We start from the raw sequence: 13,915 nt of genomic DNA on the forward strand, positions 1-13,915 counted from the left end.
TTTTACATGTGAAATGTCAGCACATATCTGACAAACAAATTCTTTCATTATCACTCCCTTCTCTTTATTCCAAGTTGTTTATGCAGAACAAGTTTTGGAATCTCATGAGGTAGGTTGTACAAGCAGATGATACACAAGTCATCTGTATAATGTAGAATTGCAGCTAGCTGAAATGTAGAAGTAAGCCTTTCCAGCGTTTACAGTGATAAATATTCCACTTGATCTAATTTAGTGCAATTAACGTTTAGAAACGGCTGACCAAAACTAAAACCTAGCTTTCCAAGTCCAGCCTTTGTTTTTAAGGACTTTCTCCATTGCATTCAAATGCCAAAGATTGATGCCACAAGTGCTAATTTATAATTTATATTTTACCAATATGTGGCATCAGAAGCTTATGAGGATATATGCTCCCATTTTATTTGACAATAATACAGGTGAAAGATGGAAGGTGTGATGACGTCACGCTGTGCAGCTGTGGAACATATCCAATTCAAGACTCAAAACCATAAGCTAAACTTAGCAGCAAGCTCACACGTCAAGGTATTAGAAAATAAATTAAATGGCCAAGACTCAAGCTAGTAGCAATTAATTAAAGTATGAATCATGTCAATAGCAGCCAAATTCCAGTCATGAAATTTCAATTTCTCTTTGTAAAGTGTCCAAATTCATGTAGTTTTCTTTAGCTTGCCTACTAGGGCAGAAATTCAAATACAAAAGATAAAGCCTTACTTCAGTCCTGTTTCTGCTAGGTGAACTTATGCATGATCACAGACGATAAATATATAACTCATTTATAAAAGAATTCCATAGATCCAGAAGAATGCTCAAGAAAAATTGTTCTTCAAAATCTTCTGATGTGCTGGATCTTTATATTCTAAATTTTAAAGTTAGCTAAACTCTTATCTACTTCTCTCCAAGTCTGTGAGATATGGTTGAAGATTTTAATTATTTTTCTTTGTCCATATGGTAATACCTTCATATGTATTATACACCTTCAAAAAAGGCACTATATATAATCAACAAAAGCAGTCAATGCTAATAGTGACTATAGGGAAAAAAAAAGGTCCAAAAAAACCCAGATGTTAATGAAGAAAAGGGATGATCAAGATCTGCTACAATTTTGTGGACAATAACCTCATATAAATACATTGCAATATCTCAATATGGTACCAAATAACTAGTAACTTGCCCTTACATCAAACAAAGAAGAAAAACTTTCACTTTCATTTATATGCTCACAATATCATGAACTCTAAAGGACAAATTCAGACAGGATTCAATTTTAGAGTTTATAGATACCTGTCCCATATATAGTGAATATTCTTTGACACAGATATATATGTCCACATCTTCTACTCAATTTTTCAGCATCTGTTCAAACCAAAACCTAAGGTGGTGTTTCATTGGTGCATAACCCTCCCTTATTTGTAAATTAACTCCTCTTTATTTGTAAATAAAGTGTCAAACACTAATCTCTTTCTAGAAGTATGGTTAAGTGTGGTCAAATTGTACAACTTTCAATTCGACACAGTTTTCTTTATCAGGCGAGGGCAGGCACCCAATTTCTTATCAAAATGAGCATATAAACTCGTTACTTGGGTTTAAGGCTTATACACCAACCGAGGTTTTACAAGACTGCAGGCGGACAAGGGATTATGATGCCTAAGCACCAGGAAGGCGCCCAAAATTCAAGACGGTTTAAAGATAAACAAATATAAGAAAGAATAGTCAATGAAAAAGTTAAATTCATACATACAATCTAGAAATATAGTATCGTATTCTTGTTAAGAACCACACTAAGCAATTCAAATCAATTAATTTATCAGGATCTACAATAATTTTGAATTTCGAAGTCAGCATACATACCAAAACATGGTTCAAGATATTAAGGCCGGTTAAGAGGGACCTAAGGGGAGCCTAGTTATATTCTGTCTAAGGCTGGAGACTAGCATTAAAACGGAAGTATTTTAAAATAATGACACTAACCGAACAATGTTTAGCATTAACTACAAATATCAAGACTTGCTTTCGTGTTACTAATTTTACTGAAGCTAAATCAAGTTACAAAACCAATCTTATGATGTGATTCGTTAAATACTTTCCAATTGATTGGTCTGACTATTGCAAGAGTGAGAACACGATCAGTAAGTCTCCGAGCATCACCAAGTACAACAACGGCATAAAACTAACAAGAACGACGAGTTAACACAGAACAAATCACTTAGCCTCATAGGAAAATGTTCGTGCCTGGTAAGGTGCCAGGGACCAATCAGAAAGAGTAATAACTAATATCTACAATTATCACGCACCTGTCATTCTGAATGGCAGACAAAACTTGATTCTCAAATGGCGGAAGAAACTTGGATAAGATGGCCGCGGAGAAAAAGCCCAAGAACAGAACAAATCCAAATGCAATAAAGATTGATCCTGATAAGAGATCTCCTCCGGAGCGCAAAATTGATGAAGACGGCCTTTCTAACATGACAAAATCCTTGGATATTTCAAATAATCGAACTAATAGGATTTGGATGTCTTGTAATTAACCTGAGTTCGAGGACGCCGATGAGGAGGATGAAGGTAAGAAGCCACGTGTAGGTGTCGATGTCGATGCCAGCTAACATGGACCGAACGGGTTCAGCCGGATCTATTTCAAAGCCCGAAATCTACGGAAAGTTGTTCGTCGAGCTCTTGAAGCCAACGGTGACGAGATTGTCCTCCTCCTCCGCCTCCCTTACGGGTGGCCATGCGCCGAGCCTCTGAGTGGGAGGTGACAAACAGCGAGGAGGCAGAGGCGATCGCGGCGGAGGAGGAAGAGCCGATCGACGGCGAGGACGAACAAGGAGGTAGAAGGCGAAGAAGAGAAGTGTGGAGAAGATAGAAATTGAGGGGTTTTTTGTGTGCATATATACCGTTAAAAAAATCTCTTTAATTTGCTTATACACCCCTCTAAATTTATATTTGCATATATGCCCTCAAAATATATGCTATCTGCGTAGTACTCACCGATTACATCTTAAATTAAGTCTTACTAATTTAATACATAAAATAAAGTACCCTTAGCTAAGATTAATTAATGAGAACTAGAATAATAATATTTTTATTTCTTACGTCTAAATTATTTTAATTTTAATATATTATTCAAAAAGTAGGATTTAAAGAGCATTAAAAAATCGTGTTTTATGAGCTGCGCTATGCCCCAACATATTTATAAATTACACCCTCTATTATTTATTTTACGATTTCACACTTATTTTTAAGAATTTTATAATTCAATCTTCTTTTTTTCGTTGTCTATTCTCGTTATAATATATAAATTACTTAAATTACTTATTTTTTTTTCTTTTTATTCTTCCCATAAGGAAGAAAAAAAATAAAATGAGAACAAAGAGGACAATGGGAGGTAAGATAAGGAAAAACAGCCACTTCGACTAAGGCGAGGTGGTAGAGAAGGTAGATGAGAAAAATGGTAAAAATATATAAAAGTTAAGATTGAATTCGGAGATATTTTAACAATTTGATTGATGTCAGTCAAAATAGGATTACAAAATTATTAAAAATGAAATGTAAATCACAAAATAGATAAAAGGATGGGGTGTGATCCGCAAAACTCCCAAAAAGAAAAAAAAAAGCAAAAAAGAAACTGAGGGCTTTTTCGACTAAACGGGTCGGTATTTGGGCTGGGCCACGGGCTTATGGTATCAGGCCGGGCCGGATGGCAAAGAATTGCGATTCTTATCGGATATTATCCGACCCGTTTCAGCAGTATCCAAACCAAGTTAAGTATCCAATCGTATACTAACCTACGCCAGAGTCAGGTTCCGTCCTACTACGTGCAGTCATATCCTACTTCGTCCGTCCGACATTGACTTGCACATCATGTCTGACTCTGACCCAAACTTCCGTGCCTGACCAACCCTGTCTATCTTTGCGTGAAAATAGCAATGACCAACAAGTGCCCACCTCACCAAGATTTCGTGCACCACGATCCACAAACTTCAACGGTCCTGATCACATCTTGTTAATTACACCCACACACACATATATATATATATATGTATATCTATATATATATATATATTTATTTTTATATTTACCTTCTTTTTCACAGTTTCACCTCCAGTACCAAGATTCTCGGGTGAGCCTATTCCCCCTGGTTTCCTGGTGAGTCCAAAATACTAAACTGCCCCGGATACTTGCCTCATGGTTGGTTGTAGAGTTTTTTTGATAAGTGAGTTATAGACGTATTCTACGTGAGTTATAGTTAACGTAAGTTCATAGACATATCTAATTTAGCAGAAGAGCAGTATAGTATACAGATAACATGTTAAGTAACTACTTATCTGGCATAATACTTGATGTACAGATGTAGGATGAACAAAACTGGAGAGCTGTGAGGGTGTTTTTGGGAAGAGGAGGGTTTTATGTAGAGCCTATGGTATGTAGGATGTGAGGTTCCCTCAATACTTTTTTGTTTTCTTTTTCCTGCTACACGTCAATCAATCAATCCAATCAATCAAAACCAACTTGTAAAATAATGGAGTGGCAGTGGAGTAACCAAAATTAAATCATAAAGAATAACCCCCCCCCCTCTCCCCTTTTTAATATTAATATTTATGTAAGTATCTTATTAGGATTAAGATGGATGCCTCCAGTGTTGTAAAGGAAATGTGAGGGTACGAAGAATCTCACTAATTGTAGTCAAAGTAAAAGTAATGGGGCTTCAAATCATCCTAACGATTTGTTAAACACCGAGCTCAAATTCTCAATCCTTCGAGGTGGCACGTGCGTGTGGCTGGCTTTGCCTTAAGATTCGCGTTCTCACATGATCTGATCGGAACTTACTAGCCCACGTGGCTGCCATTCGGAAGGAGTTATAAAGGGTATTATAATAAAGAAAAGAAAAAGGGAAAAGAAAGGCCAAAATTATTTTCGAAATGATTTCCGTTAACTGAAAAGCTCCGTGATGAAGCCCAACATTCGTTAGGATAACTAATCGGGTAAACCTTTTTTTGTCGCTAGTTAGACTACGGCGTTAGAGACGCACGTGCGGACTCCGATGAGCGTTCGGAAACCGCGAAGTCGCGACCACGTTAGCGAGCTTTAATTAACTATAATCTATTGGTCGTATCCTAATTAACGAGTTCCTAATTAATTAACGATGTGTTTAATCTAATCCGGGTTTCTCTTCGTTTAAGAAAGTTCCTTTTTATTAACGCGGAAGAAAGCCCGCAGTCTCCATTCGCGGAGGAAACAATCACACCACACTCCTTACTCTCTCTCTCTCTCTCTCTCTCTCTCTCTCTCGCTCTCGCTCTCACTAGTACTTCCTCTTCTCTTCTCTTTATTCTTAGTGTAGACGACGACGAGAATTGAGATCGATCGACCCCGCACGATCTCGTCTCGATCGCGATCGCGATCCGATGGAGGAGATGTACACGCATCGGACGGTGGAGGATCTCCACGGGCTAATCGCCGCCGCCGCAGGAGGGCTCGGCGTCGGATTCGACGACCGGATGGGCTCTGCGGGCTATGTGGTGGCCGCGGCCGGAGACGACGACGACGCGTTGAGGGAGATGAAGGCTCGGATCGCCTCCCATCCCCGCTATCCGAACCTCCTCCAAGCCTACATCGATTGCCAAAAGGTACCAAAGCTCTTCTTCTCACTTTCGCTAGTTGCACTACGTTTGATCGTTTTGTTTCTGTATAGGTGGGAGCACCGCCGGAGATCGCGTCGCTCTTGGACGAGATCCGACGAGAGAACGGAGGGCGGACGATCTCTGGATTCCTTGGAGCGGATCCCGAGCTCGACGACTTCATGGTTTCGACTTCCTTCTTCTTTTCTGCACCTTATTAAATATATATATCTCTCCCTCTATATATATGTATTCTCGAACAAAGAATTAATTATACGCAGGAGACTTATTGCGACGTGCTGGTGAAATACCGATCCGACCTCTCCCGGCCGTTCGATGAGGCGACCAACTTCCTCAATAGCATCGAGTCGCAGCTCTCCGATCTCTGCAAGCCGCCTCCTCCTTCCACTAGCTTACCCCATTTCCCTGGTACTTCATTTCTCTCTACTCGTTCTTCTTCTTTTTTCGTTAATACAAAAAAGAAAAGCAACATAGGATATGATTGGGATTATTGCAATTGGAAAAAGGAGTTTGTCGTCATGGTGTAATGGAGAGAGGGAGGAATGATCTCTGCAGCGACTCAAGCTCAACTGTAGTTGACTCGTTGCTGCTGCTGCTGCAGTAATCTCGACTGCATATTAATTGAATGAAATCTCTATATGAAAGAAGCTGTTTTTTTTTTCTTGTTTCCTTCCCCTTCTGGGGTTTGTCGTTTGCTACTCACATTTATTCGCCATTAACATTAACTTCAAGGCCGCCCAGAAAATAATAAGCTTCTTTCTTTTTTTTTCTTCTTGTTCCCCTCTGTGCCTTTCTCTGCCTTTGTCTTCTTTCTGCTCTTCTCTTTTGCCCTTTCTCCAGTGCACAGTTAATAAGAGAGAGAAAAGAAAAGAAAATTAACTTGGTTTTGGCCTCTTGCCCATATGGGCTTTTCACATTATGGCTTACTTGTGTTCCTTAGATGCTTGCTTCTCTTGCATTATATTTATATATCCATAGATCTTTGCTTCTCTCGTAGTTTGGGGTGTGAGAGTTTGGAAAAAAAAAATTGGCCGTCTTGGGAAAGGCCTATGAATACGATATTAAACTTAAGACACACCTTCTTTGTGCCGTGCCTAGGGAGTTGTTCTATCTTATTATATAATGTTTGGATATCTTTGAAAATTACCTAAGACAATGGTTTGTTGGATTCGCATACGCTTGCAATGTTGTAGAACATGCACTTTTTAGTGACTTGCCACATATACTTCTCTGGCAATGTTCTTCAGACCTCCTCACTCTTACCATAAAGTCTCTTCTTATTCTTTCCATTTTGCTCCTTGAGTTTTATTATAACCAACCATTGACGTGTGCATTTTAGTATTTTTCCCTCGGAAATGCTTGGGTTGATGAACTAGAGGTATGCAAAGTACTTAATCTGGTAATATCTAGCAATTTCTCAGTAATTATAGTGCTTCTTTTGCATTACTTAATCCTGTTTTCTCAAAGGTAGGAAAATATTTACTTCAATGTCAAGCATGAAAGGGAATATATATATATTAGTAATAGCACATATTAGATGAGTAGTTTGAGGATGTTTTCTTTTGGTTGTTTTTTTGCTATTATGAATATATTGAGAATATATGTAAAAGTTATTTATTTATTTATTCCCAATTTTATCCCAGTTACCATTGAACATGGTCAAGGAGGTAGTGGGCTTGTGCTTTCACACTGTTCAGTCTGTTCTTAAGTCTATTATTTCAACTGTGGCCCTGCTGTTGCTCTTTCTTCTGTACTGTATTGTTGGACTGACATACTCATATTCATTTATAGTTCAACTGTGTCCAATCTAGCTCCCATCAATTGCATATTTCATTCCTGACTACCTGACAACACTGGTCGTTATTACAACAGATATAACTGATACTTGCATTTTGAGCTATACCAGTATTAATATGTAGCTAATTCGTTAGTTAGCATACTGCTTATTACGTGCATTTGAGTGTGATATGGTTTCAGTCTTTCAGTTAGTTCCTTGTGAAATCTCTTCATTTCATTCCGACTTATTGTTCTTCATGTTTAGTAATCCTGAGATCTCACGAACGGTAAGTGGCATTTGAGGGCATTATCCTTTGGTGTCAGGGTTTGATAATATTAAGATCTAGAAGAAGTCTGAAATATTTTGCTTTAATCTCTTGGATTGCAATGTGCTATTGTATGGAAGGTAAGAGATCAAAGTGCAATGTGACCCTTCTGCATCTTAATGGTTAGAGATTCTTTTAGGAAAAGGCTGATTAGTTGGTGAGGATCTTATATTGCATTGTCAAAATAATAGAAGTTCGATTAAGTATGTTGTAGTCAAGGATCTCATAGTTGTTCTATCACATCGAACGCCATCTTAAGAGTATTTGAGGAATCACTAACTTGATTGCTGTGGATCACGCTAGCAACTTATACAAGGTGTATACTGAGTGGCTAGGAATCAATTACTATCCTTTTTCCTTAGACCTCACTTCACATGCTAGACCTTCATTATTTTTCAAAACCTGTGTATCTTATAGTAAGCTGTTGTTATATCTTCACCAATACTAGGATGTTATTTTGAAGAAAAAGAGGTATAATTTGTAATAGGAATTCATGCTGGGAATTGTTATGCTCAAAGTACTTCATTATCAATTAGAAATGTAAAAGAAAGTACAGATATATACAGTGATCAGCGAACATGCATGGGATTACCAACATGTTGAAAATTAACTCCCTGAGCAGATTCATCTTTCGTTATAGTCAACTTTAGCCATATTTTTCTTCTTCAGTTTTATGTTGTTTGTGGATGCTCTATAACCCTCCTTAAAATTTTACTTCATGACATTCCAAGTGGCCATTTAAAACTTCAGTGGCCAAGAATTCTTATACATGTTAGAATAGCTGCACATACTACGAGTAAACCTGGTTGACCTATAATATAAGTTTTTCTTTAGACGTTCATATGTATGCATCTATTCTTATTGACTATGGCTTCGGGAAGCTGCCACCTTTGTCAGTAACTAGTGATAAAGTTCTAAGTTGTTGTCATTCTAATATAATCTACCTGGTTACTATAATATGGCCAACTTATCTCCAGATAACTAATCTATATTTGTGTTTGATCTCTCAATGTTCCACAAGAAAACTGGACTCTAGTGTATGATAACATGGCTTCTTTTCCAGCAATACTTTATTCCAGCAGCATTAATGCCTTCTCCTTTTGATTATAGAATAATAGAACTACAAAGAGTTGTTGGTATTAACACACATAGGTACTCCATTTGTGTACTATTAAGTACTAATGTTTGGTAGCAAAAGTCGATTATACCCTTCTGGGTAGGCGGGCTTTTGCACTTTAGTGAAGGGTAATGTGGGCAAAGAAGTTTTGGGTTGGCCCTAGGAGATGAGTTACTGGAGAGTGGCAGTTCATTAATGGCTCCCAGCCCGAGGACGCCCCCCCACCATTTGCGCCGGTAGTCTGCGCTTAATTTACTCTCTCTGCCATTATAGCCTTCTTTCGCGTATCACCACCTACACTTTTCCCTTATTACTAAAAAGACCCTTCAAATTTACGTGCGGAAAGTATATCGTACTTGCGTAGTTGTCTCGTGGGGCTTTTTGAAATTTAATTTAGTCTCCTTTTCTTTTCTATTGGTAAATTTGGGCTTTACTGAGTGCTTATATTTTCTATATTAATTGCATATCTGATTATGTTTGAGTGCACACAATGCAAAGTTTTCTTTTACGGGCTATATTTTTAAAATATTATAATTGCTGTTAAAATCCTTGGAATTTTCTTTTAATTGCCAGGAATATTTATAGAATAATATAAAAATATTTATCATATATTTTTATATTTGAAAAAATTGAGTATTTTTTAGGGCATGAGATTTAATTAATTTTTCTTACTCGTAAGTTTAATTATATGCATTGTTAAAAGAGCTCAGTAAGCCAGTAATTTAATCCCTAATAATAATGTTCTGAAAATAGGTAGTGTTAACGTTATAATATTCTAAAAGAAATACTCTTTTGCAAAATAAGAAAACTGTTATTATTGTTGTTATGGGTTTTTTGAGAGGTGAGAATATTATGTTTTGGGATTTGGCTGTTTCGGCTGCATGTTAGTTGGGTTTTGCAATTAAAATGGTATGGTTATGCCAAGATGAATTTGTAGCTCTGTGGTCGAGGTGGATATTTTGCATCATGAGGAAATCCATACGACAAGACAGCATATAAAGGGTTAAAGTTAGCCTGTTTCTTTCCTCCTCCCTCCCCACAAAGATGCCAAAAGGAACACTCTCGTGAACGCTTCAAAAGGTTTTCTTACACAAAGAAGAGAACACCCAACCTTTGGAGAGGAAAAGGAGCTTGTCATATGGAATCCTGGGCACTGTAGACCTCTGACTACTCAACCTTTGGAGAGGGAAAGTAGCACACGTGGCTACATTACACTGGAGTTGTATGCTCTCTTTGTTTCATGCTTTTATATATATTTATATACATATATGTAGGTATGTATGTATATATATATATATATGCTCCCTTCCTTATGTGTGCATTTAGGACCACATGCATGCACTCGTGGGGGTGGTGGGCCTGTGGTATATATATAGCACGTACTTGTTTGATCAGCAACCATTGCATGCATGTGTTGTTGCTATTAGAACTCATGCAGGCTTACCTATATCATAATGGAAGCATGCATAGGGCAACAGTTTATGCTGCACGCCTGCATCATAACAATATCATGGTGATTGGTTTGGAGAAGACTATAGTGGATGAGCAGATAACTGGATGATGATGATCATGATGATATAAGGGCTGTTGATACGGAGTTCAGCTCCTATGCTTGCTATATTCATATCTGAAATATGGTCAAAGTCCTATTATTTCTTGGATTTTAGAAAGTTGTGGATCTGAAAGACAATAGTAAAAATGAATTAGAGCGATCACTTAGTGCTTTACTTGCTCTGAATCTCCCTCTTGTGTGCTTTGGAAGATGGAGTCAAGTGCTTGCAAGTTAACTATTTTTAGGGATGCAATTTAAGCTACAGATGAAGTGATTTACACATTGCTATGGTTTTAAAAGCACGACTTATTCTCTGGACCAGATGAGGCTACCGGATCGCCGGAAGAGGAAGTCAGTGGAGGTGAAATCGAGGCCCAGGAATCTCATCTGAAAGGTGAGGATAGAGATCTGAAAGACAAGCTTCTGCGCAAGTATAGTGGCTACCTAAGTAGCTTGAAGCAGGAATTCTCAAAGAAGAAGAAGATAGGGAAGCTACCAAAAGAAGCACGGCAGAAACTACTTGACTGGTGGAGTGCTCATTATAAATGGCCATATCCGACGGTAAGCGATCGATTACATTGATGCTATCACATACATATACAGTTTAGTTTTTCATGAGAAATTATTTAGGTGTAAACATGCCTCCATATTAATTCTACTATTGATAGACTAAATTACTTTTTTTTTGTTTTACAACAATTAATTAAATATTGATTTGTTTTTTATTTTACGAAATCCTTTAGTCTTATGTTTCTATTGGATATAATGCATCTTCTACAAAAAGATAAAATAAGGGTTAGAACGGTCAAATTTTAATTGTTTTAATGAAAAATTACTTAAACTGTTAGTTTAAGATAATTAATGGTTGCACAGAGATTAAGACCACAGGGGGGGTTAAGTGGCAAATGAAAGTTCATGGAGCCATTTAGATTTCATCAACATTTAATTGTTATTGCTGCCATTTTAGGCTTCTGAACCTGCTAGATTACAACCATTTTATATTTTGGCACTCTCACTTTTTGAGAGATATACTACGGAAACTCACTAATTACCCTGGCCTCGTCTGTTTTGAGATAATCTAGAATAGCTATTCCAGATTCTTACTCCTAAAATTGTACCGCTAATTTAGCACAGGATACTGTAATATGTCAATTGTTACTCTAGATTCTTACTCCTACAATTGTACATCTTATTTAGAGTAGGATATTCAAATATGTCAAATAGCTATTCTAGATTCTTAGTCCTAAAATTGTACCTCTAATTTAGAGCAGAATATTCTAATGTCTAATGCGAACATGTAATTTAGAATAGTGTATAAAAGTTTTTTTTTTTTTATGTGATATAAAATAGAAAAACTGTACAAATGAAAAAATAAAAATTAACTTGGAGCTCTTGATTTGACATAAATTTAATTAAAGTATTCTCATTTATTATAAGTATGCGCGGGATAATTATAAGCATACATTATATATTTCTAGTGCATGCAATGCATACTTCTAACTATATAAGAAAGTTGAGAAACCGAACGAATAATTATATATTTTTGATGTGATATAAAATTAAGAAATCTTACAAATAAGAAAGAAAAGTTAACTTGACATATAAATTTAATTAAAGTATACTTATTTATTATAAGTATGCAATGCATAATCATAGGTATACGTTATATACTTGTAGTGCAGAAATGCATACTTGTATTATATAATTAGATAGTTGAGAAAATTGAGCTAAAAATTTGGGTGGGAAATTCAAGCCAAAACTTTTAATTTGTTGAATAAGATAAGTGGGTGTAGTGAGACTGTAAAATAATTTGATTGATGAGTATTATAATTTAAATAGTGTTTTTAATCTAGAATATGAATAATTTGATGCTTTCTTTCTTAATCTAAAATAAGGAAAAAGATAATTCCTTAAGCTGTTTGTAGCTGATGATTTCTCCAACTGATATTGTAACACAAACAACTGTAACCTTTTATCTTGTTATGCTTCAATGGCGTAGGAAGCTGATAAGATCGCATTGGCCGAATCAACTGGCCTAGATCAGAAGCAGATAAACAACTGGTTCATAAATCAGCGGAAGCGACACTGGAAGCCATCGGAAAACATGCAATTTGCCGTCATGGATAGCCTCTCGACTCCTTTCTATGTGGATGACTGATTTAGATGATCTTCGGTTGAATGAATGAATGAATGTGTGAGAACGAACTGACTAGATTCTCTTCTCTGAATTCCCAGTAGGAATTCTCCCCAATTGCAGATGATGTAGGGAATTATACAGTATGTTGTAAATACTTGATAAAAAGATTTCTATGTATCGGATCTTTTTGTTGTAACTTTTGACTGCTTGGCAACTTGGGTTAGTTCATTTGATCCATAGGCAAGTTTTCTATACTATCTTTTAATACATATATATATATATATATATATATATTATTCTAGGACAACTAATTATAAGGCTTGTAATTGTAGCCTTTTGTTTCATATTTTAGGTCTGCATACTAAATAGTGTACCCGGATAGAATTTTTCTTTAAGGTTAAGTATATTGAGCTCTCCTAAATTATCACCATTTTTATAAACATCTCTTGGATTCTTTTGACTTTGTTACTTAATTACCATGCAGTTATTAATTTTTTTAGTTAGAGAGATGAAGGAGGAGCAAAATTGTGACAGATTTGTATTAAAAAAATGGTTAAAGGGTTAGTGATTTTAATTGAAGAAAACCTTTTGTGGCCAAAACCGATTCTGGTTGACGCATTAAAAGATTGTTATTTATTCACCTGGGAACACAATGTTTGATGGGCAGACTTAGAATGGCCAAAAACTCTACATTTGCATGGTTATTTATGCATATGCTTTCACTCTTCTTCCAGTGATTGGCAAATTTAGTACCCTTAGAAAAATGAGATGTTTCAAATGTTTTCAACTAAGTTTTTAGTTCCCCTTAGCCAAATAAGATGTTTTATGTGTACCAAGAATAACTAAATGCTACTTAGCTTCATTAGCAGTGAATATATATATATATATATATATATATATATATATATAGTTATAGTTATATGTTTAATGTTAATATAAAGTATAGTCTACCAAGATTCAATTCAATATTAGGAGGAGGAGAAAGGACATTCTAGTCCAAAAAATTACAATATACTTTCTCACTTATTTTTATCCTTCCTTTTCTTCTTTTTTTCCCATAATAATAATAATAATAATAATGCAATATTAGAATACTTACACTAAACTCCTAAACTATTGTCCATTCCAATATGCAACCCTCATTTTTTTTTAACATATTACTTTCTAAACTATGAAAACTATAAAATATTTCTCTTTCTTTTCTTTAGAATAAGGGTAAAGATTGATGCATGTATATTATTTTTAAACTAAAAAATTAGGGGTTTTCACATAATTGTTACTAAAAAACTTTAAAATATTATAATTGTCAACAAAGTTATCATGCTATTTCAAAAATGTCATTCTATTAATTAT

General features: G+C 35.9%; 1 protein-coding gene across 1 annotated transcript; it reads left to right on the forward strand.

The window, feature by feature from the left end:
• Positions 1 to 5,239: 5,239 nt before the first annotated feature.
• LOC140765569 (homeobox protein knotted-1-like 6) lies at positions 5,240 to 12,799 on the forward strand. The gene is made up of 5 exons (XM_073104716.1): positions 5,240 to 5,642; positions 5,708 to 5,818; positions 5,915 to 6,062; positions 10,748 to 10,986; positions 12,425 to 12,799. The coding sequence occupies exons 1-5, from the start codon at positions 5,421 to 5,423 to the stop codon at positions 12,581 to 12,583; spliced, it is 879 nt and encodes a 292-aa protein (XP_072960817.1). The 5' UTR covers positions 5,240 to 5,420; the 3' UTR covers positions 12,584 to 12,799.
• Positions 12,800 to 13,915: the final 1,116 nt, after the last annotated feature.

This window comes from Typha angustifolia, chromosome 8 (genome assembly GCF_048772165.1).
Source record: "Typha angustifolia cultivar Huaian chromosome 8, ASM4877216v1, whole genome shotgun sequence".
NCBI lineage: Eukaryota > Viridiplantae > Streptophyta > Magnoliopsida > Poales > Typhaceae > Typha > Typha angustifolia.